Below are 27,133 nucleotides of genomic sequence, written 5' to 3' on the forward strand. Positions count from 1 at the left end.
GCGAGATGGCTTACAGGGAAGAGGTGAAAGCACTGTCGAGGTGGTGCCAGGACAACAACCTCTCTCAATATCAGCAGAACCATTAAGTCATAAGAAGAAGTGTCCCATTCCGTTATTGCAACAACCAGATGAGAACGCAACTGATTTGACACACTAAGAAAATGCATGTTTGTACATATTGTAACGTGCATGGATGAGTAGACACGTTGGCCGCTGGCTGACGAGTCTGATTCTTTAGTCGAGCGGTTAGCAATTTAGCCAACAGCGCCCCCCTGTGTCTAATAATATATTGCACACCGGTAAAGGTTTCCGGTGTTATGGCGACCGGCGTCTCGGTAAGAGGGAAGAGAGGGGTATTCAGGTAAGCGTCATCTCCCCTCTTAATAGCTGAAGGAAAATCCTTTCAAATGAGATTTCCAAGCAGGTTTATTGGCGACTGCCTTCGTTCTGTGAACGGAATGTCTCTTCAGCGCTATCGCTGCCGGAACAGGTCACCTATCAGTCAATAACTGCTACATAACGGTGTCATTCACAGCAATTGCTACGACTTTACAGTTTGTAGTTATTAGATAATGGTGTTATGTATCTTATCGAAATATGATTTTATTGAAACGTCTTTTTTTCCTGTAGCACCAAGAAAAGAGTCGATAATACGGAATGTACCTTCAGCTCGGACTCAAAATCTAACTGTCCCGCACATTCAGTTCAGACGAGTTGGATCTTTTTTTGGGGTTTATCCATCACTTCCTATAGCGATTAAAATATGTCGGATTTGTTGTTTTTAACCGTAACCAGCAATGGGTCGTAGCGTTCGACGGCAAAGCGCGTGTCAATCTGAAATCACAACTTGGATTCGTCTAAGAAAGACACCAGAAAGTCAAAACACTTGTACTTGGTTTTGGGGAATGCATTTCAGTCATGCACCTTCCTTGGAAGTTTTCTGGCTAGTTAAAAAGAAAAAGAAAAAGAAAGTGTAATGTATTGGGACTTATGTTAATGCGCAAAAAGAAATATGACAGCAATACCCATGCCCTGGTCCAATTTCCCATGTCAGCTGCAGAAGCTTGTGCAAATGTGTTACGTTTGCATGATGAAGCCCCTAATGCAGGGCGGCAACCACAGATGCAGTCGTCCCGTAATAAGGAGACTTTTATGGACTCATATCTTAGTTCACTGACTCGACTTGACTTCATAAGCGGCCCCCCTACACGCTGAATACGCAGTTACGTATGGCCCCGCGTATCCATTTTTTCCCCAATAAACTAAGTTGGAAGACATATAGCTCTGACCCAGTACAAGCGGCCCCTCCTCAATGGATAGATCATGTCAGTGGATGAATTTGATTGGCGCAGGTGCTGAAGCAACTGTCCAATCAATCATTATGCTGCGAAAGTACTATATGACGTAAAATAAAAAAAACGACATTATGGCGCCTCCAAAACACAAGTATTCCTCCAAAATGAAGAAAAGGAAGACAGCAGAAGTCGGGATTCAGATATGTGCCATGGAGTCATTCATTGCAAATGAAGGGATTGATAGAGATATTCTTTTGCAATTTGCAGGTATTAGCCATTTATGTGCAGAAGCAATTAAGCTGCTGCTGACAGATGGCGAGCCTTAAACTAATTTACATGGCTACTAGCATGTATGAGGTCAGTCAGTCAGGGTAAGCTAGCTTAATCAGTCTAGTGCATTTGTTTAGCAGAAGTCGGCATTCAGGTATGTCATGGAGCTATTCATTGCAAATGTGAAGGAATTGATACAGATATTCTTTAGCAATTCACAGATGAGTATTCTCTCTCTCTCTCTCTCTCTCTCTCTCTCTCTCTCTCTCTCTCTCTCTCTCTCTCTCTCTCTCACACACACACACACACACACACACACACACAGTCAAATGGGGGAAAACAAGCTTTACAGCTTTAGGGAAACCACAGATTGCCAAGTTTGTAAAGATGAGTGTTTCCACCATTTCATTTTTTTTTTTACATTTTGAAATTTTTTATTTTCCTCATCTTTTGCCCGGTTTAATTTTGACCATAGACGTTGTAGGATTTTAATTTGGTCACTGTATATAGTATCTGACATTTATCATCAGACAGTCACAGTGATGCAACCTTTTGAGTAGCTGCTGTTCTGCCACTTGCTGAGCCGACAGCATTAAAGCTATTCTAGCATTAATCTGGAAGCTGTTTTTATTTGTCACATTTGGCCATATGTTTCTCATATATTGTATTTGGGTATTTACAGGATAATGTCATGGGTATTTGAGAGCCCATTAAACATAATTAAATCCCTCCAATCATTCTGGCAGTTCCACTTAGAGGACATTGGAAGCCACTTTTCTGTGCACTGGAAAATAGTCTGTTTGTGCACTCAAGGCAATTCGTAAATCATCTTATTGGAGGAATTACAGATAACATCTGTGTATAATAAAATGTTAGTTTCTTTCATATTTATGGTGTAATGCCTCTCATCAACAGTATTCATTTTTCTGTGCATCGAGTTAGTTTGTTGTCATTTTAGATTATTTTGAATTGTATGACTACTGTTGAGTGTTGGTTGGGTTGTATTGTTTTTCTGCCAACATGCCTGTCATCAAGAGTTGTATCATCCTCATTTTTCCTTGGCAATTTAGGAAGACATTGTGCCTCGAGGATGTGGCTAAGACCTCTGATTTAAAGTCTGAGGGCATAATTATTAATGAACATCTATTGAATGAAGGCATGTTTACTATAACTGTGTTATGTGTATTAATGTCATGCAAGGATTACGCCCACTTTATAGATTGCAAGAATCTTCTTGCCACATTGTGGTTGTGCAATAGCAAAGGGTTGTCATGTTGTCTTCATAAAACAAATTAAATATTATATATAAGAGAAAATCTTGCCTAGGGCACGCTGTTGTCTAGAGCTGGGTCTTGTTTTAGTTAAATGTTCTTTGGAAGAGAAATAGCTCAGAACTGCAGAACACAAAAACAATAAGAAAACACAAACATATCAAGAACATGCAAGCCAATTAAGAAAACACAAAAATATCAAGTGAAAAACAAAAAACAATTAAAACACAAAACTTCGAGAAGACACAAAAACATTGAGAAAACACAAAAATGCGAAGAAGAAAAAAACATTGACGAAAACACAAAAACGCTGAGAAAAGACTAAACTTTTAGGGCCGATGTTTTCATGTGGAAGTGCTCCAGGCCACAGGGTATGTCAGGCTAATTAACGGATTGATTGAGTTTTCCTCTTCAATTTAAGACTTTACCTTCTGACCATCCTGCCAGAACCTTTGATGCCAGACTCAACACGGTTCCAAGACCATGGAAACTTCTGGAAAAACCTGAATTATGACCATAGATTTGAACAGTGGCTGAAGAGAGAGAGAAATCATTTGTAGATAATGAATGGGTTTGCAGATTTTAACGTTGGGTATTCATACGGTGTTGTCCTTAATAGAAAATGAGAAAGATGCAAAACCATTGTGAAAACAGCAGTATATTTTATTTTTCAAAATGTTTTTGTATCTTCTTAATGTCTTTGTTTGTCTTAAAGTTTTTGTTTTAGTAATGTGTTTGTGTTTTCTTAAAGTATCTGTGTTTTCTGAATATTTTTGTGATTTCTTGTGCTTTCTTAATGGTTTTGTGATTTCTCAATGTTTTTGTGTTTTCTTAATGTATTTGTGTTTTGTGCTTCTGAGCCACCATACTCCTCTGTCAAGCATTGACATAACAACTGGTCTGGTCACCTGGGGCTGCATGGGTCAGCTGTCATAGTAAGCATGACTTGTTTTTGATATGACTTTACCCCAGTGTTAGTTATGACTTCCCAGACAATGGAAGGGGAAAAAAAGTCACTAGTGTTTCCGGCATCTGGACTTCTCCTGACTTGTGCTCAAATTTGCCTGGAGCAAAATTCCCACACACTCGCCTGGCCAGTTCCCACATGCTTGTGAAAAATCGTACTGAGCTTTCAAACAAGATTGCGGTGTGCAACTCACTCTCTCTCACTCACTCACTCTCTCACTCTGTCTGTCTGTCTGTCTCTCTCTCTTGCTCAATCTCTCTATCTCTCTCTTCTCAGGGTGCTGTGAGGAGGGAAGAGGGCAGTTATCTCACATGTTTATGTGGTTCTGACTATGCTGCTGCTGGTAGCACTGGGCATAGTCATTTCTTCCACCATGGTCAATGCTGAGGAGGCTGAGGAAACGGGCCACAAACCACCAGTGCCACTACTCAACTACAGCAGCCTGTCCTTGCCGCCAGAACATATACCCTACTTCCTCTACAACAACAAGAGAGTGGCCAAGCTGTGCCGTCTGGACCCACTCTGCCCTTTTAAAGTAAGATATGCACTTTGTAATAGGTTTTTTTATTTATTTTTTTTTATAAGTGATTGAGATCATGTTATCATTGCATGGGTTTTTGTTGCTAAATGGATTTTTTTCTTCTTTTTTTTGCAAACTAATGTAGATATAGGACAGCATTCACATTAATAGATTCATTGTTTCTAGATATAGGACAGCATTCACATTAATAGATTCATTGTTTTAATTAGCACAAACTCCTGACATCTGGAAACTAGATCTTTCTCACTTTTGTTTTCTGTTAATTCTTTTGAGTCTTATTGCGCTATGGAGCTGCTCTCAGCTTCTGAGGGGAAGCAGGTTTATTTGACCCCTTATACTCTAGCCTCTGAACTGGTCATGGAGTTGAAACAGAAACAGAGCAGAAACAGCAGACCTTGCTGGCAGTGTCTAGTGCATAAAGATTCATCCTAGAGTCATGACAGCTTGCTGCTGTTTTGTACCAAAGTTAATTTGTTTTGTCAATATGCTTTAGACATACAGTTAAAAGACGATTACGTCTCTGTCACATAATTTAAATATGTCTTTCTAATACACTATGACATTTTGGCTTATTTGAGCATTCAGGAATGTCTCCTTATTGCCAGGAACAAAATAGAGTTTTCTGAGCTCCTTATCTGCAATACCACACCAATTCTCCAGGAATTACAATAGGAACTGTAAAAGATGGGAGCAGTGATTGTAGTAGGAGCCAAAAATAACAACTACTTTTCTGGCAATTCAGAAACAGTCCTTGACCAAATAGTTCTTGCAAATATTTTTTAGCATTTTTGTAAGCTGTTTGGGAAAGCAGAATGGCAGGTTTTACAGTGTTGAAACACTCAGCCTTGGTCAAGTACTAATTTTTCAGTAGTATAGTGGTGCACTTAACTTGTCTTTCAAATATCTATTTGTGATTACCTTACTTTCTCAACACACAATGTTGTATCCTATGTGCCTGTCCATCACCTTTGTATGTCCACGAAGTTAGCCTTCTGACAACTGTCAGTGGAGAAATTTTACAAACACACACACACACCAATTCTCTTCTAATTTTACAACAGGATGCCTTGTTGGATTTGTCTGGCTGTTGGGGTTATGAGAAGAACTGTGATTTAGAGAAGCAGCTTAGTTATCCTGTCTGCACCAAAGTTGACTCTGGATGGTATGTTTCCTTACTCTGCTTTATTATACGCACCTTGTTTTACCCTTACTGTCTTTTAAGGCAATAGATTAATATTAGACCAATAACAGACTGATTAATCTACCAATAGCCATCCATTATGTTGGGAGTATTAAATGTATTTTAAATTTGAAAAGTGTGTTCATTAATTCAGAGATGCTGAATCTACTGCATTTCATTATTTATGTCCTAACTACAAAGAGCTTTGTCTATTAGAAGGAAAACTGTTGTTTGTTGAGAACATACACTGTTGACATATGCTTTAGTAGGTTAAGCTTTGTTGATCCGTTTTAGTCTTGTTGGTTTCTCAGGGCCCGCTCAGTGGAAGCAGCCCAGGCACTGTTCTGGAAGCAGGGTGACTTTGGCTACATCAAAGAGCGCCTCTCTGAGATGAAGACTCTGTGCAAGGCCACCAAGCCTGTAAGTCCACTCATTTCCTCACTCCGTTCCCATGGGTTCACTGAATCAACAGGAGGAAACAACAGGGAGCAGCAAAGACAGACCATTATGGAAATGTCTGTTGCATTACAAAGCAAAGTCAAGAAACAATGCCCCTGAATATGAATCACAAAAAAAGTTTTAACATTTAAGACGCTAGTGTTGTCTAGAGATCACTTTCTGAAATCTCAGAGGCCTTGGGTCAAGTAAAGTTGTTTTTTCCAGGGAGACTCCTCATTGAGATGCAGCAGCCACCTTCGGTTCTGTAAGGCTACCAACCTTTATTTGAACTTGCGGAACCCTCGGAGAAGTCACGAAAGGTCAGTATTCCCAAAAGTCGCTGAGTAGGAGCCCTTATGTGCCAAGGCCCTTAGGCATATTTCTCTGCCTAGGGGCAAAGAAATATACTGAATACTGAATAGTTGTGTGTTTGTTGTACAGATATAAGGAAGACTTTATTCAAACGGGGGAGATTGGTGGCCATTGCAGTCTAAACAAGAGAGCGCTGGCTACTGAAGGAAACCACAAGAGTCCACTGCAATCTTGGTGAAGCTTGAGACACATACACAGCAAACTAAACACATGTATGCATGCACATAGTATTACTGAACTCTGGAGAACATTTAATATTGATGTGCAACTCCAGTAGTATATTAAAAGTGTCACCAAACAATGTTAGTTATTACAAATAAAAGGATCCAAAATTGACGTTCCCTGACTGGGAATCGAACCCGGGCCGCGGCGGTGAGAGCGCCGAATCCTAACCACTAGACCACCAGGGAGGTAATACCTTCTTTCAGGCAACTTGTTTCTTAGAATGTATCAGTGACAGCTGACAAGACAAAACTTTGTGCATTTAGTACCTCAGACTACCACTAGAGGACACTTGCACCTACATTTTATGGTACAACCATACATCCAACTCAGGGAGGATCCATGAGTACTTGAGTGACAGACTCAGCTGGTTAATAGCCCCATTGCCTTTTTCCTTATGAAGAGCAGCTGAAAATATCTTAAGTTGTTCAATGCCAGTGATAGCATTTTGGTGTACAGTGTGATAATATGCCAGTATGCCTTGATGCACTCATTGTGATGTGTCCTAAAAGGCCTACATGGCACAAGATTTAAATCCCTTACCAGGAATTTGAACTTGCAATTTGCATCAAAAATAAACTTTGTACCATCAACACCAACCCAATTTCTCTTTCGGATCCACAAGTAGAGACGATATTCAGGTCATACCCTAACATGTCAGATGTCATAGGTCTGTTTTTCTACATGGCTTTGCAAGAGGAAAATATACAGGGGTGCCTTAGAGCTATCTTATACATAGTGTTGAGGGGCAAGTTTCCCTTAACCATGCTAACTAGTAATGATGAAGTGTATTAAGTCATATGATATCACAAAATTTGGGGTGCAACAGCAGCAGATAGCTAAGCATAAACAAGTAGAGGTACTGAAAGGTGATAAAAATCCACTGAACAGTCTCTACTACAGCAGCAAAATGAAAAAAAGTACACATCTAGAGATTAAACTAAACAGATGTCATTACACTTTTTCAAAAACAGAAATGTGTCATCTTTAAAATTTACAGGTTTATGCTTCTGAGCTTGTGTGCTGCTGCTCCTAATGTTATAGTAGTTTCATTTAGGTGGGCAAATATGCTTGTAGCTATTCACATGCAGGAAAGTATGGCTCTGAATACAAATATGGGTATGAATGAGTATTTCTCTACAAAAGTATGCAGGCTATTTAAAGATAGCTTGAGTGCAGATTTGCACAGTAAATGTTCAAATGTGTACTGATTACAGCTTTATGCATGCTTTGCAGGGCAGATTGGTACAGTTGTGTGAATATATGCATAAAACAGTAAGGTATTGTAGAGAAGGGGATAATTTTTTTTTAATATAAAACCAAAGAGGAACCCAGTTCAGGAGAATAAGGATCATGACAATAATTTGAGAGTTTGACGATTAATTGTTTTTTGTACATGAAAGTTATCCATTTGGAAAGTGCAGTGTCATTTGGAAGAGTAGTTCTTACCTTCAACTCAAAGCTGAACATGATGGAAATGTGGACAAACTGGAAGGCATTGGCAATGATTAGGTTTTTATCATAATAGATCCAACAGGAGAAAGGCGCAAAGCCTTCAATTTCAGATGTCAGTAATGCTTAGTTAAAAGTAATGCTTCAAAAGAGTTTTGAATGTAACCAGAGTTATAGTCCTTAGTGGACTATAATTGACACCCTCCAAGTTTGTAGTATTGAATATAGTTTTCCAGTCATTGATGATTATGCTATCTCTGGTTTTATTGATTCCACGAGGGTTATTTTTGGGGAAAGGTGTTTTTGTCACCCTTACTGCCCCTTCCATCACCCATGCCCTGCTCTGAATGGGAGGGGGAAGCATAGGCCACTGAGGGTGCCCCTGAGGAACGTTGTTAGGGATGTGTAGTTGGCTTTTGTGCTTTACTGTTGTCGTTTGTGAAAAGCTTTGTTATAGGGCCAGTGGCGCAATGGATAACGCGTCTGACTACGGATCAGAAGATTCTAGGTTCGACTCCTGGCTGGCTCGTAAACCTTTTTCTTTTCCTCCCAAGCGAATGCCTGTCTGTTACAGTGCAATCATGTTCAATTAAAATTCTCATCTAGTAGCGAAAGGCATAGATCTTTATCTTACTATCATTGTGTAAGTATGATGATGCTTTGTGACCACAAATTAAAATGGTATACCCTACAGCTCTTCCCACAATGCACCCAAATACTTAGCATTGTGCTGACTCTGTGTTATTGTGGACATGAGCTGAACTGAGTAAAACAGTTGCCCCCAAGCTTCAAAAGTGCCAATTGAACTTGTATTCTTCTTTCCACAGGCCAAACTGAATTGTGGTGCTGTTATACATCTATTTTTCTTATACTTTTTACGATTTATATCAAGATAGATATGTTCATTCTCCTACTAATATTCTATTGCAAAAAACACAATAGACCAATAAAATATCACAACAGAACTGAAAAGTTATTCAAAGTTACGGATCCTAATATGCCCATACCATAGTATACCTCCAGGATAAAGCAATACTTGTCTGAGTTTTGACACACAACTGTAATATGAAGTCCTGTGCGCAGGTATGCTGAACTGCAAACATACACAGAATTGGATCACCAGAAGATGGACACTGTGACTTCTTCATTGAAAAACCCACTACAACCAACTAACTTACAAACTTGGAAGGTGTCAATTAGAATCCACAATTCTGATTACATTCTAAATGTTCTAGTGTGCACTGAGTGCAGCTTTAGTTCAAGTTTATTTTATTACCACGCAGCTAGGCCAGTGGAATTGGTTTTCAGTACAGGTATTAAAGAGGTCATTACAATTCACTACACACAAGACAGACAGGACAGTGCTAAACAGTGTAAAGTCATATATACATTTAAAGTCACCAGACAAAGTGCCAGTAGTTCACATCCTTGAGGTGTGTGTGTGTGTGTGTGTGTGTGTGTGTGGGGGGGGGGGGTAGAATTCAGTTTCCGAATCTCCTGGGGAAAGAAGCTTCTGTAAAGGCATTCAGTCCTTCTACCCCAGAGGGCAGAAACTGGAAAAGGTGGTGAGCTGGGTGGAGTGGGTCTGTGATTATTTTGGTTGCACGCTTAATGGTGCGCTGGGTACATATGACGTCCAGTGAAGAGAAGTTGCAGCTGGTAATTCTTGATGCTTTGTTGATGACTCTTTCCATTTTCTTTATTGTATGTTTGGGTGTGTTTCCATACCAGACCATTATTGACAGGGATGGGATGCTTTGATAAGGGGGTGAGATGTTAGATTGCCAATTTTGACAACTTGGCTCCTGTTCCTCAGAAAGTCCAAAATCCAAAGGCACATAGAAGGGTTGATGTCCATGTGCTGGAGTTTCTTGAACAGTTAGAAGGGGATGATGGTATTAAATGCTGAACTAAAATCAACGAACAGCAGTCATGCATAAGTGTGGTTAGATTCCAGGTGTTGGAGTGTGTAGTGCAGTGCCAGGTTGATTGCATCATCTGTGGAGCGGTTCGGACAGTATGCAAACTTAAGTGGATCCATCAAGGAAGATGTGCATGACTTAATGTAAGCCAGGACTACTCTTTCAAAGGCTTTCATGGCCACTGATGTCAGGGCCACTGGCCCATAGTCATTGAGGCTAGAGATCTTAGTTTATTTGGGAATGATAGTGGAGTTTTGAAACAGGCAGGCACCCTTTACTGACAGAGTGAGGTGTTATAGATTTCAGTAAACACTGGGGCCAACTGGTCTGCACAGTGGCTGAGTAAAGCTGGGGTCACATGGTCTGGGCCTACTGCTTTCTTTTTGTTCAGTTTGCGGACCACCCTTCTGACCTAATTTATTTCAACTGTAAAAGGTGGGGGTAAACAGGTGGAAGATTGTGTTGGGGCCAAGAATGCAATGGGCTTTTCAAACCGGGCATAGGAAGCATTGTCCCTAAGTAACTACAGACCAATCTTGAAATTGTCTTTTCTATCTAAGGTTCTGGAGAGAGTAATTTCATCTCAATTGATTTCTTTTATCAACACTAACAGTGTTTTTGGAGGACTTCATAGAACTGAAACAGCTCTAGTTAAGGTCAATAATGACCTACTGCTGACTGCAGACAAAGGTGAATGCTTGATTTTACTTCTTTTAGACTTAAGTGCTGCCTGTGACACAGTCAATCACAACATCCTCTTACATCATTTAGAGACTTGGGTTGACATCAAGGGCTCGGTTCTTAGCTTATTCCGCTCTTACCTCACCAACAGAACTTTTTCTGTTCTGGGTAACGCTACCTCCTCGATGGCTCAATTGAGTTGTGGTGTCCCTCAAGACTCAGTTCTTGGCTTCTTTCTCTTTTCTATATACATTCTTCCTTTTGGCCAGGTCATTCAAAATCACGACATGCTCTACTATATTTATGCTGATGACACTCAGTTATAGATGCCACTAAAACCTAGTGGCATCGTTCGTTCTAGTGTACGAATTGCTGCTTTATGCATGCTTTGTAGGGCAGATTGGTACAGTTGTGTGAAGATATGAAAAAAGAAACATATGGTATTGAAGAGACGGGGATAATTTTTTAAGATAAAACCAAAGATGAACCCATTTCAGGAGAATATTAATTATAATCATAATGTGAAAGTTGGACAATGAATTGGTTTTTATAGATGAAAATTATCCATTAGAAAAGCACATTGTCAGTTGGAAGAGTAGTTCTTACCTTCAACTCAAAACTGAACAAGTTGGAAATGTGGATGAACTGGGAGGCATTGGCAAAGACTAGGTTGTTATCCTAATAAATTCAACAGGACAAATAAGCAAAGACATCAGTTTCAAATGTCAGGAATGCTTAGTTAAAAGTTATGCTTCAAAAGAGTTTTAAATGTAATCAGAATTATAGCCCTTAGTGGACTTTGTTTTCATGGGCCAGTGGCGCAATGGATAACGCGTCTGACTACGGATCAGAAGATTCTAGGTTCAACTCCTGGCTGGCTCGTAGATCTTTTTCTCCTCCTCCCAATGAAAGGAATTCATTAACATGACTACCTGTGTGCTACAGGGCAACTGTGTTCATTTAAAAGCCTCATCCACTAGTGAAGGGTGTAGATCTTTATCTTAGTAACAGTATGTAAGTATTATAATAATTATTATTATAATAAACTTTATTTGTATAGCACCTTTCATACATAAAATGCAGCTCAAAGTGCTTTACATTAAAAACAAGGGAAACAATAAAATTCAACAACAATACAGATAAAATAAGTTAAAAGTAATAAAACACAGACCTAGGCAAAAAACATCAAACAAGGCAAGAAATAAAACCACAGTACAAGATAAAAAATAAGATTAAAAAAAAAATGGAATTAATTAAAAGCAAGAGCATAAAAATGGGTCTTGAGCCAATTCTTAAAACTATCTATGGACGTTGCTTCTCTTATTTGTTGGGGGGAGTCTATTCCAAGCCGTCGGTGCTTAAAAACAAAATGCTGCTTCGCCATACTTTTTGTAGTACATTCTAGGGACATTGAGCAGGCCAGCACCAGAGGATCGTAGAGAGCAGCTCGGAACATAATCAGATAAGCAGTCAGATAGGTATGAGGGTGCTAAACCATGTAGAGCTTTACACACAAGTAAAATGATTTTAAAATCAATGCTACAGGAAGCCAGTGTAAGGATGCTAAAACTGGGGTAATGTGATCTCTCATCCTGGTTTTTGTTACGCCCCTTGCTGCCGCGTTCTGTAGTAGTTGCAGCCTATTGATACTTTTTTTTGGGTAAACCAGTAACAAGTGCATTGCAATAGTCTAGACGTGAAGAGATAAAAGCATGCATCACCTTTTTGCCATCTTCCAGGGAGAGGTAGGGTCTAATTCTAGCAATATTTTTTAGGTGAAAAAAGGCAACCTTTGTAACATTGTTGATATGTGATTTAAAATCCAACTCAGAGTCAGTGATGACACCCAGTTTTTTTTTACTACAGTCTTATTCTGTACAGCCAGACTTCCCATTCTACTTGATATAATTTCTCTCTGTGCATTAGTGCCTATAATGAGAATTTCTGTCTTGTCTTCATTCAATTTGAGAAAATTTTCCCTCATCCATTGTTTAGTACTAGACAGACAATTCATCAAGGGATTGAGAGCATTGGGGTCATCTGGCGCTACAGATAAATATAACTGAGTATCATCAGCATTCACTCCATGATGACAGATAATTTTCCCAAGCGGCAGCAGGTACAGGCAGAACAATAAAGTACCAAGAATGGAACCCTGCAGAATACCTGAGAAAATTATATGTTTGTCTGAGACATGGCCAGAAAGATTAACAAAATAGCTTCTGCCAGTGAGATATGTGTAGAACCATGATAGGGCAGTGCCTGAAAGGCCAATCCAATTCTCAAGGTGGTCTAAAAGTATATCATGATCGACTGTATCGAAGGCAGCCGTCGGATCAAGGAGTAAAAGAATGTTAAAGAATTATGATACTTTGTGTTCACAAATTAAAAATGGTTTTCCCTACAGCTCTTCCCAAAATGCATACAAATACTTAGCATTGTACTGATTGTGTTGTGGACATGAGCTGATCTCAGTGAAACAGTTGCCACAACGTTCAGAAGTGCCAACTGCACTTTTATTCGTCTCTCCACAAGCCAAGCTGAATTGTGGTGCTGCTATACATCTATTTTTCTTACACTTTTTATTATTTATATCATGATATAGACAATGTTCTACTGTTCATTCTCCAAGAAATATTCTCTTGCGGAAAAAAAAAACAAAAACCAATAGACCAGTAAAATATCACAACAGAACTGAAAAGTTATTCAAAGTTACAGATCTTAATGGGCCTATACCATATACCTCCTGGGTAAAGTATTACTTGTTTGAGTTCTGTTACACAACTCTAATGTGTAAAAGAAGGTTGAATTGGTTCAACTGGATGCAATGTTTATTGACAGACACATTGCAATAAACATTGTATCCAGATGAACTGTTTCAACCTGCTTTGATTGTCTTACCTGGATTATTGAGCGTACATAAAGACAACTCTTATGTGAGGTCCTGTGTACAGTTATGCTGAACTGCAAACATACACAGAATTGGACTACCATCCTATAGAAGATGAACACTGTGACCTCTTCATCGAAAAACCTACTACAAACCACTAATTGACAAATTTGGAAGGTGTCAATTATAATTCACTAAGGACTATAATTGTGATTGCGTTCTACATGTTCTAGTATGTACAGATTGCAGCTTTATGCATGCTTTGCAGGGCAGATAGGTACAGTTGTGTGAAGATGTGCACAAAATAGTAAGGTATTCTACAGATGGGGAGAAATTTTTAATGTAAAACCAAAGAGGAGCCCAGTTCAGGAGAATATGAATCATAATCAAACATGAGAGTTTGAAGATGAATTTTTTTAATTTTTTTTGTTGTTGAAAGTTATCCATTAGAAAAGCAAAATGTCAGCTCTTACCTTCAACTCAAAACTGAACAAGTTGGAAATGTGGACAAACTGGAAGGCATTGACATTGATTAAGTCAAGTCAATTTTATTTGTGTAGCGTAGCCCAATATTAGAAATTACAAATTTGCCTCAGGGGGATTTTGGTTATCTTAATAGATCCAACAGGAAAAAGGAGCAAAGACATCAATTTGAAATATCAGGAATGCTTAGTTAACAGTTGTGCTTCAAAATAGTTTTGAATGTAATCAGTGGATTCTATTTGACACCCTTCAATTATGTAGTATTGAATATAGTTTTACAGTCAGTGATGGTTATGCTGTGCCTGAAATCTCTGGTTTCATTGATTCCACAAGGGGAATTTTTGGGGAAGGGTTTTTTCCCCCATCCTTCTTGCCCCTTCCATTTTGTTTCCACTAGAAAACAAAAATCAAATAACCTCCCCTGGCTGAATGATCACACTCGTGCCCTTAGAAGACTCCGTAGAAAATTAGAACAACAGTGGAAGGTCAACAAGTCTGAATTAACACATAACACTCTTAAAAACCAAATGGTAATTTACCAGAAGGCAGTTAAGGATGTGAAATCACCATACTTCTCTGAACTAATATCAAGAAATAACCACTATCCTAAAGTTCTCTTTAGGGTAATTGATTCTGTTATTAATGGTCCCTCCACTTCTCTTTTCAAAACCTGATGTTGAGTTGTCTGAAAAATTTCTCTCTCATTTTGCAAATAAGGTGGACAATATTTGGTCCCGAATCTGGCCAGGCTCTTGCATTCATTCCATTCCCCTTGCTAATTCTGCTTCTTTTACCCAGTTTCAGCCAATTACAATTTCAGTGTTAGAGACTCCAGTCTCCAATATGAACTCCTCCTCCTGCATTTTAGACATCATTCCCACCAAGCTGCTCAAGGAGGTATTTTCAACTATCAGCCCCGTTATTCTGCAAATTCTTAATAATTCTCTGGCCTCAGGTTCTTTCCAAACAGTTTTAAGCACGCCATTGTTCACCCATTGCTGAGGAAACCTAAGTTAGATCCCTGTCCCTAAGTAACTACAGAACAATCTCCAAATTTTCTTTTTCTATCTATTATGCTCTTATGCTCTCTTTTCTATCTTATTCTCTTACCTCACCAACAGAACCTTTTTTGTTGTTCTGGGTAACTTCACCTCCTTGATGGCTCAATTGAGTTGTGGTGTCCCTCAAGACTCAGTTCTTGGCCCCCTTCTCTTTTCTATATACACGCTGGCCCTTGGCCAGGTCATTCAAAATCCTGATGTGCTCTACTATTTTTATGCTGACAACACTCAGTTATACATGCCACTAAAACCCACAGATCCTAGCACCCTAGAAAATCTCACAATTTGCCTCTCTGACATTAAATCCTGGATGTCCAAAAATATTCTCAGATTTAATGATGATAAGTCTGAGGTCATTCTGTTCGGTTCTGGAAATTCCATCAGTCCTTTTGTTACTAATCTTGGTGGTCTGTCAGGTAGTCTTAAGCAGGCTGCTAGGAAGCTTGGGGTAATATTCGATGTGAACCTTGGTTTTGATAATCAAATTAAACAGGTTGTTCAGTCATTTTTTCTCCAGCTCAAGCTAATATCCAAAATTAGGTCATTTTTATCAATTGTCGATCTGCGAATACTTGTACATGCTTCTATCTATTCTCGGCTTGACTATTTAATGCATTTTATTCTGGTATCAGCAAGGGCTCCCACCACTGTGTGCGGTTGGTACAAAACGCCGCTGCTGAGCTCATTACCGGGACAAAGAGGCATGACCTTATCACTCCTGTGCTTGCCTCTCTACACTGGCTCCCTGTTATATTTCCAGTTGATTTTAAAATGTTACTGCTTACATTTAAGGCATTAAATGGTGTTGTTCCTACATACCTTTCTGATTTATTGACCTGGTATATGCCCTGTTGACCATTAAAATCTGCAGATGGAGCCCTGCTAGTTATTCCTAGGTCTTGGTTTGTTACAAAGGGTGATCGGGCTTTTGCTGTTTGAGCCCCCACACTATGGACCTGTCTTCCTGTCTAACTAAAACAAACCAAGTCTCTAGCTTCTTTTAAATCTCATCTTAAAACTTTTCTTTTTATGAAAGCTTTTACAAATGTTTGATATTTTCTATTTATTTATACTGTTTTTTTTTAAATTTTTACTCTTACTTATTTGGTCTTACTCTTTTTTTGCCTTGTCTGGTTTTATTTCTTTCTGAAGCACTTTGTAACATTGTTTTAGAAAAGTGCAATATAAATAAGTTATTGTTATTATTATTATTATTATTATTATTCCATCCCCCGTGCCCTGCATTGAATGGGAGAGGGAAGCATAGGCCACTGAGGGGCCCCCTGAGGGAAGTAGTTAGGGATGTGGAGGTGGCCTTTGTGCTCGCCTCTTGCCTTTTGCGAAAGGTTGTTTCTAAGGGCCAGTGGCGCAATGGATAACGCGTCTGACTACGGATCAGAAGATTCTAGGTTCAACTCCTGGCTGGTTCGTAGATCTTTTTCTTTTCCTCCCAAGGAAAGGGATTTAACACGAACACCTGTCTACTACAGTGCAACCATGTTCATTTAAAATCCTCATCCAGTAGCGAAGGATGTAGACCTTCATCTTACTATCAGTATGTAAGTATTATGATGCTTTGTGACCACAATTTAAAAATGGTATACCCTATAGTTCTCCCCACAATGCATACAAAAACTTAGCATTGTGCTGACTCTGTACTGTTGTGGACATGAGCTGAACTGAGTGAAACAATTGCCCCCAAGGTTCAAAAGTTCCAAGTGAAATTTTTTCTTCTCTCCACAAGCCAAACTGAATTGTAGTGCTATTATACATCTAGTTTTCTTATATCTTTTATGATTTCTATCATGATAGATACAATATTCTACCGTTCATTCTCATATTAATATTCTATTGCAAAGAAAAAACCCACAATAGACCAATAAAATATCACAACAGAACTGAAAAGTATTTCAAAGTTACAGATCTTAATGTGCCTATACCATAGTGTATATCCTGGGTAAAGCAATACCTGTTGAAGTTCTATCATGCAACTCTCTTTTTTAAGATTATTTTTTTCCGTTTTCTACCTTTATTGGGTAGTAGTAGTAGAGAGAGAGAGAGAGAGACGATGACTTGCAGCAAAGTGCCCATGCTGGATTCGAACCCAGGCTGCAGCAGCAAGGACTCAGTAAGATTTATGTGGCACATGCTCTACCAAGTGAGCCACTGGGGCTTCCTGTTCCTGTGAGGTCCTGTTTGCACTTATGCTGAAGTGCCAAACATGCACAGAATTAGACTGCCATGCTATATCTTACCAGACCCACTGTTGTCTGTTCTGTTATGCCATGCATATCCTTATAAATCCAACGGGACAAATAAGCAAAGACATTAGTTTCAAATGTCAGGAAGCTTAGTTAAAAGTTATGCCTCAAAAGAGTTTTAAATGTAATCAGAATTATAGTCCTTAGTGGACTCTATTTGACACCCTCCAAGTTTGTAGTATTGAAAATAGTTTTTCAGTCATTGATGATTATGATGTGTCTGAAATCTCTGGTTTCATCGATTCCACAAGGGGTATTTTTGGGGAAAGGTGTTTTTGTCACCCTTCCTGCCCCTTCCATCCCCCATGCCCTGCTCTGAATGGGAGGGGGAAGCATAGGCCACTGAGGTTGCCCCTAAAGGAAGTAATTAGGGATGTGGTGTTGGCTTTTGTGTTCCACTGATGTCTTTTGTGAAAATCCCTTTCATCGGGCCAGTGGCGCAATGGATAACGCGTCTGACTACGGATCAGAAGATTCTAGGTTCGACTCCTGGCTGGCTCGTAGATCCTTTTCTCTTCCTGCCAAAGAAAGGGATTCATTAACACAAACACGTGTCTACTACAGGTCAACCATATTCAGTTAAAATCCTCATCCAGTAGTGAAGTAAATAGATCTTCATCATGCTATCAGTACATAAGTATTAGGATACTTTGTGACCACAAATTAAAAATGGTATACCCTACAGCTCATACTTAGCATTGTGCTGAGTCTGTTGTGGACATGAGCTGAACTGAGTGAAACAATTGCCACACGGTTCCGAAATGCCAATTGAACTTTTATTCTTCTCTCCACAAGCCTAACTGAATTGTGGTGCTGCTATACATCTATTTTTCTTGTACTTTTTATGATTTAAATCATGATAGATACACAGTTCTACTGTTCATTCTCCAAAAAATATTCTCACAAAAAAACAAAACAAAAAGACTACCCCACAATGGACCAGTAAAATATCACAACAGAACTGAAAATTTATTCAAAGTTACAGATCTTAATGGGCCTATACCATAGTATACCTCCTGGGTAAAATAATACTTATTTGAGTGCTGTTACACAACTTTTATGTGTCAAAGAAGGTTGAATCAGTTCATCTGGATACAACATTTATTGACAAACATGATGTAATAAACGTATCCAAATGAACTGAGTAAACTTTCTTTGATTTTCTTACCTGGATTATTGAGCATGCATAAAGACTCTTTTGTGAGGTCCTGTGCGCAGGTTTGCTGAACTGCAAACATACACAGAATTGGATTACCATCCTATAGAAGTGGATAAGGTGACCCTCGTCATCGAAAAACCCACTTCAAACGACTAATTGACAAATTTGGAAGGTGTCAATTAGAATCCACCGAGGACTATAATTGTGATTGCATTCTAAATGTTCTAGTATGTACAGATTGTAGCTTTATGCATGCTTTGCAGGGCAGATTGGTAGTTGTGTGAAGATAAACAGCAAGGTATTTTAGAGATGGGGAGAATTTTTTAATGTAAAACCAAAGAGGAACCCGGTTCAGGAGAATATGAATCATAATCACAACATGAGAGTTTGACAATGAATTGTTTTTTTGTAGTCGAAAGTTTTCCATTAGAAAAGCACAAAATTGAACAAGTTGGAAATGTGGATGAACTTGAAGGCATTGGCATTGATTAAGTCAACTCGACTCAACTCAAAACTTTATTGCAGACTCAGGGTCCATAAGAAAGACAGGAAAAAAAAATAAAGCCATAAAAGAAAAGAACCAAAGAACCATAGACCATACCCAGAGTAAAGACAATAAAATAACATAAAAGGGACAAATCAGTGTCTTACAAGGAGGCAACTATACCAGTGGTCTCACTGCTGCGATTTGTAGCATGTGGCGCTGAATCTTATATTTGTTAAACTCATGATAATTACATTATCAGAGTCATTGAGCCGGCAAATAAATTCAAACATAAGATTTCTTAGAAGAGCCTGAAAGGTATTGACACCTGCAGCCACAAACATTTCATTTGCACTGCACCATCTAGCTGCTCGAAGCCTCTGTAAGCTTGCTTTTTTGTAGTTTGAACAGTATAAAGTGGTGTACAATATGCTCTGAACAGAGACATCTTCACACTAACTGAACACATACCAAACTTGCATGAGAGAGCGTTTGCTTGTTCATACGTCATGCAGCATTACTTATAAATACCATCATCGTCTGTCATTTGTTCAGTATTAAAATGTCCAAGACATTTCACCTTATTACATACATACCCCAAGATTATTATCAGACAATTTAAAATCAGGAAATTTTAGACAATTGTCCATTTTGGTTCTGCAGATCATGACAACACTCTTACTAGCATTGTATTTGATATCATGCTCCACACCTTACACCGAACATATATTAAGGAGCTGCTGGAGACCACATAATATGGTTCACCAGGGTATTACCAATTATGCACCTGGTATTACAGGCTTTCAACTGCTTGGACAAATCATCAATATATAGATTGTAGAGAACTGGAGACAGAATCCCCCTTGTCTGACGCCATTGCTAACCCCAAATGGGGCTGAAACGCTATTAACCCATTTCACTTGCATAGTCTGGTGGGCATACCAATAAGCCAGGATTTTCACTATGTATTTAGGCACCCCTCTTTGACTCAATTTAACAAACAACTTTCTATGATTAACATGATCAAAAACTTTAGAAGTATCAATAAAACACATAAGAACTGATGAGTTTTGGTCTCTATATTTATTAACAATTTCCTTTAAGGCATATATACATAAGTCAGTGCCATGTTTAGCTTTAAAACCAAACTGGTTATCTGTGGAGTTGATACACTCATGCACTCTATCCAGCAGTATTGTTTCTAGGACCTTTGACAATATGCTGGCTAGAGTTGGCCTGTAGTTATATCTAGGCTGCCTACCAGCTTTGTCCTTAATGATTGGCACTAACAGAACAGACAACGTTGGGTCTAGTAAGAAGCCATGGACCATAAAGCCAGTAAAACAGATAGCAAGGAGAGGAGCTATCCTCGGACTGGCATATTTAAAGGGTTCAGCGGTAATATGTCAAGTCAATTTTATTTGTATAGCCCAATATCACATGGGCCTTTAGGTTATTATCTTTATAGATCCAAAAGGAAAGAGGAGCAAAGACATCAATTTCAAATGTCAGGAATACTTAGTTAACAGTTATACTTCAAAAGAGTTTTGAATGTAATCAGAATTATAGTCTTCAGTCGACTCAAATTGACACCCTCCAAGTTTGGAGTACTGAATATAGTTTTTCAGTCATTGATGATTGTGCTATGCCTGAAATCCCTGGTTTCATTGATTCAACAAGGGGTATTTTTGGGGAAGGGTGTTTTTGTCACCCTCCCTGCCCCTTCCATCCCCCATGCCCTGCTCTGAATGGCAGGGGGAAGCATAGGTAACTGAGGGCCCCTCTGAGGAAAGTAGTTCGTGGTGTGTTGACTTTTGTGCTCCAGTCTTGTCTCCTGTGAAAAGCTACATCTGTTTCATGGGGCCAGTGGCGCAATGGATAACGCGTCTGACTACGGATCAGAAGATTCTAGGTTCGACTCCTGGCTGGCTCGTTGACCTTTTTTGCTTCCCCCCCAAAGAAAGGGATTTATTAACATGAACACCTGTCTGCTACAGTGCAACCATATTCAGTTAAAATCCTCATCAATTAACGAAGGGCCTACATCTTTATCTTACAATCAGTATGTAAGTATTATGATGCTTTGTGACCACAGTTTAAAAGTGGTATACCCTACAGCTCTTCCCACAGTGCACCCAAATACTTAGCATTGTGCTGACTCTGTGCTGTTGTGGACATGAGCTGAACGGAGTGAAACCATTGCCACAAGGTTCAGAAGTGCCAATTGGACTTTTATTCTTCTCTCCACAAGCCAAGCTGAATTGTGGTGCTGCTATACATCTTTTTTTTATACTTTTTATGATTTATATCACACAACTCTTACGTGAGGTCCTGTGTGCAGGTATGCTGAACTGCAAACATACACAGAATTGGACTACCATCCTATAGAAGATGGACACTGTGACCTCATCATCGAAAAACCCACTGTTTTCATGAAACTCGATGCTGGTAAGGAAGGTGTTCTCACTTGTTCTGTAGTTCAGTGATGATAATGATAGACTTCAGTTTTAATAGTGCGACAATTTAAATGAGCTGCAAACATTTACAGGATGGCCTATTAACTACATTTTAATTTACAGTTGTGTGCAGCTGTACATGAAACAAAGAAAATTGTGTTTTACATTTAACCTTTTTTTACTATATGCTGGGTAAAAATAGATTTGAAGCAATAACAAAAATGTATGACCCCTCTATTGCATCAAGTATTGTTAGTCCAGTGTGCTAGTGTTGTTTTCCATTTTGTTATGAGTGGAATACATCTGTGGACTGTGAGTATAGGAGGACAGTCAAATGATATTGTATATATTTTTTTTATATAGGAGTGAACATGTACCACCACTTCTGCGATTTTGTTAACCTATACATGTCCCAGCACATCAACAACTCTTTCAGTTCAGACATCAACATTCTCATGTGGGACACAGTGAGTACTTTATACGTGCTGCTATGCATCTTTCACAGACCTGAACAGAGGTTAGGGGTTAATACCATATGCTGTTTTGAAAACATATTGCTTGTATCAAGTATTTGCAGTGTTTTTTCTCAATGCTTAAATGCTGCCCCCAAACAAACAAATGTTGTGCACTTAAACAGGGGAAATAGTGAGGGGAGCGGAAGGAGGAAACCAGCACACATCTCTGACCTTCACTCGTTGAGTTGAGCCTTAATTATATACAGTACAACCAAATTCACACATTTATCTCTATGAACACACTCAGCCTCAGGACCACAGTTTCCATATCTAAGTTATTCTTCTGCGTTTTTCTAAATAATGTACTTTGTAGTTTTAACCAGTGTACAAAATGGGCAAACTTACTTGAAATACATTTACCTTTTTACCTTCTGTACTTTAACTGACACATGAACTGACTTCTTATAGTGATGAACTAATGTTTTTAGCACCTTACAGAAAGTCTCTCAGTGACTAGTTTAAATGCAAACAATGGCGGAACAACAGCCGGACGCTAGAGCCATGCAATAGCAGTAGCTAGCTTACACGGTGACTGAGTTAGCCCGAAACTCTTTAAAAATAAAACAACATAAAAGTAATGACATACAAGTACAAAAGTCGCCTCAGGCTCTCATAATGAACAATTATCAACATGTGTCGCTAAGTTTATGGTGCTTTTTGTATGTTAATTACCTTAAACAGGGGAAATAGTGAGGGGAGAGGAATGAAGAAACCAGCACACATATCTCGCCTTCACTCGTCTGTATTGACTGACGGAGAGGAGCGCCAGTTCTCCTACATTTCTACATCTATATTTTCAACATTAATTTTTTTGCCCCAAACACCATAATTTCTGATTGCTTTCACCCAAATTGCAAAGGTTAAGCACATTTACAATTATGTTAACACAAACTTCATACAAAAGTCAGTGAAGTAAATCTTGCTAATCAAAATGGATGATATTGTTTTCAATTTAATTCTGTCACTCTCACATGCATGTTTTCATATGATCAATGTACAAATCCTTAAATGAAAAATACTAAAAACTACGATCGCTACACTGGCACGCATGTGCGATTACAGTGAGGAATACTGACTAATCACACATACAACCTCACCTCAAATATGCAAATTATCGGCAATCAGTTCTCTTAAACACATGAAGTATAGTGTATACTACAATATTGCTAGTGAATTGTGTTGCTGAAAATGGGGCAGGATTAAGCAGATGTCATACAAGGGCTAGAACCTGGTCTTGTCAGAGGAAGGGGTGTCTGAATGCATGATGGTATGGCTGGTTACGGCATGCAAGAAAGTTTTTCCCTCTGTGCATTGCAAGGCACAAAATGTGCTGTGATGTGGATGAAATGTGGATGGATGGCCAAACAGAGGAGAGACTGAATGACCAGTGAAATGCTACAGTCAAACGTATAGTATCTATTCAGTATTTTCTTTTACATTATAATAGTTTGGAATTCTGTAATAAACATTTTTCTCGAAGTTTTGTGTGCGGAACAATCTTTATTGACAGCAACACAAGACATGGTAATCTGTAGATTAATGACAGTAATGTGGTGAACACCAGGTCTAAGTAGGTAAGGTAAAGGAAGGCTAAAGTAAAGGAAGATGCTCTCAAGATGGGCTCTTATATTGATGCTGATACTTAGACTATTGCCTGTCTTTGTGCAAGGATAAAGACATTTCCATTTGGTGACATTGTTTTACTCACTAACAAATTTATTTAATTTTGGAACATGAATTTAATATTTTGGATGTTTCAGGTACTTCATTCCTTCATTCATTTATTCATTCATTCATTCATACTTTTGTCGATTAAGTGTAGTGTTGTGCTAAGTCAGTGGCTTTAAAACTGGGTCGCAACCCACAATTGGTTCACAGCAGGGGACATGGCGGGTCACGAGAGGTCAACAGTAAACGCAGTGTTTAATGTTCTTCTTTTTTTTTTTGTGGAATTTCCCCCCCTTTTTTCTCCCCAATTGCATTTGGTCAATTATCCCACTCTTCCAAGCCATCCCGGTCGCTGCTCCACTCCCTCTGCTGATCCGGGGAGGGCTGCAGACTACCACATGCCTCCTCCAATACATGTGGAGTCACCAGCCGCTTCTTTTCATCTGACAGTGAGGAGTTTCACCAGGGGGCGTAGCACATGGGAGGATCATGCTATTCCCCCAGTTTCCCCCCTCCCCCCGAACAGGCATCCTGACTGACCAGAGGAGGTGCTAATGTAGCAACCAGCACACATACCCACATCTGGCTTCCCACCCGCAGACATGGCCAATTGTGTCTGTAGGGACACCTGACCGAGCTGGAGGTAACACGGGGATTCGAACTGGCGATCCCCGTGTTGGTAGGCAACGGAATAGACCACTACGCTACCCGGACGCAAATGTTGCCATGCCTTGTCTGTTTCATTCACTAGTAGGTCATGATTGAAACTTAAAAAAGGGGAATACTGCATTGATGAACAGTACAGAGAGGACTGTCAATTGTCTCACTTTTTTGGTTTTGAGAGTGTAGACCGTGTTTCAGGAATTGCGTTTAAGCTATTGAGAAAAGCTGTAAAAAACTGTTAGTCTTGAATATGTCTGCTTATGTTTGATTTGAAAGGCTTCTCTATCCTTAGTATGCAGCAGTGGGTGTTGCAGTTCATAACTGTGTATATGGGTTCATATCCTCATTTGTTGAAGTTAATGGGCTCACTGGTCAAAGACCGTGAGTGACAGAAATAGCTGTTTTCCCATGAAGCCAAACAATGTTTGTTTGTCAGAATGGTGTGTATCTTGGAATCGCAGTTCTCATTGAACAACTTCTAGCATTCGTGTCTGGAAGACATCAAGGGGAAGCACAACGTTAAAAACAGAATGATTAATGAGCAACCCTATCCTGCCCATTGTTCTTCCCTACTGTGTGCAGAGAGAGAGAAAGAGAGAGAGAAAGAGAGAGAGAGAGAGAGCGAGAGCGAGAGAGAGAGAGAGAGAGAGAGAGAGAGAGCGAGAGAGAGTGAGTGAGCAAGAGAGGGAAAGCTGAGGGACCTTTCAATGAAAACAACACGCCAACCAGACAGGGAAGGCAATCCTGAAAATACTACGATAATAGAGAATAAAACCTTAGGTCAGAAGAACAAAATCAAACACAAAAGACTTTTAAAACAGACAAAATGTTATTCAGTCTGTTAAACAATCTTACAAGAAAGACTAGTAGACCTTACAAAGAATAAGCAATAGGTGTGAGCAGTTGAATATTTGATTACCCAAAATGGATGTTGTCGTCAAACATAAACACATCCAAACTTTATTTCATTATTTTTTAAAAATGCATAACTCCTAGGGCGGCATGGTGGCACAGCGGTTAGCGCGGTCGCCTCACAGCAAGAAGGTCTTGGGTTCCAACCCCAGGGTTGTCCAACCTTGGGGAGCGTCCTGGGTCGTTCTCTGTGTGGAGTTTGCCTGTTCTCCCCGTGTCTACGTGGGTTTCCTGCAGGTGCTCTGGTTTTCGCCCACAGTCCAAAGACATGTAGGTCAGGTGAATCGGCCATACTAAATTGTCCCTAGGTGTGAATGTGTTGGCCCTTGTGATGGACTGGCGGCCTGTCCAGGGTGTCTCCCCGGCTGATGCCCAATTACTGCTTGGATAGGCTCCAGCATCTCGCGACCCCAATTCAGATAAGCGGCTTGGATAATGGAAGGGAATGGATAATTCCTAGGCTAGTTATTTCAATTATTTATGATAAGCTGTGAGCAGCCAAACTCTGTCTAAATTACGCAGGTGATAAACAATCTGTTGTTAGAATGATCATGGGTATGATAGGTGATGTATGTAATGCTAGACAGCAGTTAGATTGTTGCTGTCAGATGGTAAACAAATGAAGGCAGAAGCAGAATCCCGATGAAGTCATTTGAGACAGCCTATGGCCGAAAAACCGAATGTAGGTTAAATGACATTAAACTGATTAACTACCACTCTGAATTCAGTGAAAAGTCACTTGCAACGAAAGCACAGGAACATTTTCCAGGAAAATGGAGAATGCCATCCACACAAGGGTGAATCCTAGTACAGATTGCAGTTTCACACCATTAAATATAGATAGTACGCTGGTGGCTTAAATGTGGGGTACAAAGAAATATACTTGGCATATGATGAAATGAAATAAAATAAAATAAGATTTTTATATCCATGTTTGACTTGTAAACTTGATTCATTTTTGTTCCTGATGCTCAATCTACCATTTACATTCTTTCTCTGCTATCCTGAGCCACCACCATATAAATACATTATTTACATCAGCACTTGCTTTTAAAGCCACCGTCTGGCAATCTAAAACTAGATTATTCTCATTTCAGTTGTTCCATTCAAATCCATGGGTGATGTTTTTCTTTCATCTTTCTTGTATTTCCCCAGAGTTTTTATGGTTATGGAGATCTCTTTAGTGAGACATGGAAGGCCTTCTCGGATAATGACATTATCCACCTGAAAACCTATGACTCTAAGAGAGTAAGTATATTGTCACTTTTAAGTCCTCCTTCTGAACTCTTGGTAAGTTAAATGGCAAAATCTGTGCTCTAATAAATGTTTTTATGGCCCTTATTTAAAAAATAAAAAAAATCACTGAATTAGTGTCTCACAGCAAGAACGTCCTGGGTTCGAGCCCCAGGGTAGTCCAACCTTGAGTTTTCTCTGGGTGCTCCGGTTTCCTCCCACAGTCCAAAGACATATAGGTCAGGTGAATTGGCCATACTAAATTGTCCTGGGGGGTGGGGGGGGGGTGGATGTGCGTGTGCGTGTGCGTGTGTGTGTGTGTGCGCGCGCGTGCGCGCGCGCCCTGTGATGGCCTGGCAGCCAATCCAGGGTGTCTCCCCGCCTGCCTGCCCAGTGACCGCTGGGATAGGCTCCAGCATCCCCGCGACCCTAAGAGTAGGATAAGCGGTTTGGATAATAGATGGATGGATGAATTAGTGTATTTTTAATATCTTTGAATTTTGACAATATGTACTCTGATATGCTATAGATGGGGATGAAAAAATTGGCCAATACTGAAAGAAGTAAAACAAAAAAATCTTTAAAAAGGATAAGAAAAAAATTAAAAGTTATACCATTGTACCATTACATTGCACTTTTTATTCATGCTTCCAATTAAATTCAATTGCAAAATCAGGGGGCTGGAACAAAATCTTTATTAGTACTATAGAATATTCAGCCTATCAAGATAAGATAAG

The 27,133-nt window shown here is 39.4% G+C and overlaps 1 protein-coding gene and 6 non-coding genes across 9 annotated transcripts in view; 6 read left to right on the top strand and 1 right to left on the bottom strand.

Moving 5' to 3' along the window:
• Positions 1-308: 308 nt before the first annotated feature.
• Positions 309-27,133, top strand: part of eogt (EGF domain-specific O-linked N-acetylglucosamine (GlcNAc) transferase) — a 202,130-nt gene continuing 175,305 nt past the window's right edge. Inside the window, exons 1-9 of one of the 3 annotated variants that reach the window (XM_056274005.1) lie at positions 309-361; positions 4,080-4,338; positions 5,406-5,506; positions 5,836-5,944; positions 6,188-6,282; positions 6,404-6,508; positions 21,291-21,397; positions 21,769-21,872; positions 26,319-26,411. In XM_056274005.1, coding sequence (XP_056129980.1) covers positions 4,135-4,338; positions 5,406-5,506; positions 5,836-5,944; positions 6,188-6,282; positions 6,404-6,508; positions 21,291-21,397; positions 21,769-21,872; positions 26,319-26,411 — 918 coding nt within the window. In that variant the 5' untranslated portion in view covers positions 309-361; positions 4,080-4,134. Of the gene's footprint in view, positions 362-3,929; positions 3,984-4,043; positions 4,339-5,405; positions 5,507-5,835; positions 5,945-6,187; positions 6,283-6,403; positions 6,509-21,290; positions 21,398-21,768; positions 21,873-26,318; positions 26,412-27,133 lie in introns of those variants that run through there. The other 2 variants (XM_056274007.1, XM_056274006.1) reach the window with 2 other exon arrangements.
• Positions 6,673-6,744, bottom strand: trnae-cuc (transfer RNA glutamic acid (anticodon CUC)). Its single transcript has one exon. It is a non-coding gene; the product is annotated as a tRNA-Glu (tRNA).
• trnar-acg (transfer RNA arginine (anticodon ACG)) lies at positions 8,465-8,537 on the top strand. The gene has a single exon. It is a non-coding gene; the product is annotated as a tRNA-Arg (tRNA).
• Positions 11,421-11,493, top strand: trnar-acg (transfer RNA arginine (anticodon ACG)). The gene has a single exon. It is a non-coding gene; the product is annotated as a tRNA-Arg (tRNA).
• Positions 16,403-16,475, top strand: trnar-acg (transfer RNA arginine (anticodon ACG)). Its single transcript has one exon. It is a non-coding gene; the product is annotated as a tRNA-Arg (tRNA).
• On the top strand, positions 17,735-17,807 carry trnar-acg (transfer RNA arginine (anticodon ACG)). Its single transcript has one exon. It is a non-coding gene; the product is annotated as a tRNA-Arg (tRNA).
• trnar-acg (transfer RNA arginine (anticodon ACG)) lies at positions 20,810-20,882 on the top strand. Its single transcript has one exon. It is a non-coding gene; the product is annotated as a tRNA-Arg (tRNA).

Source organism: Lampris incognitus, chromosome 2, assembly GCF_029633865.1.
Source record: "Lampris incognitus isolate fLamInc1 chromosome 2, fLamInc1.hap2, whole genome shotgun sequence".
Taxonomy (NCBI): Eukaryota; Metazoa; Chordata; class Actinopteri; order Lampriformes; family Lampridae; genus Lampris; species Lampris incognitus.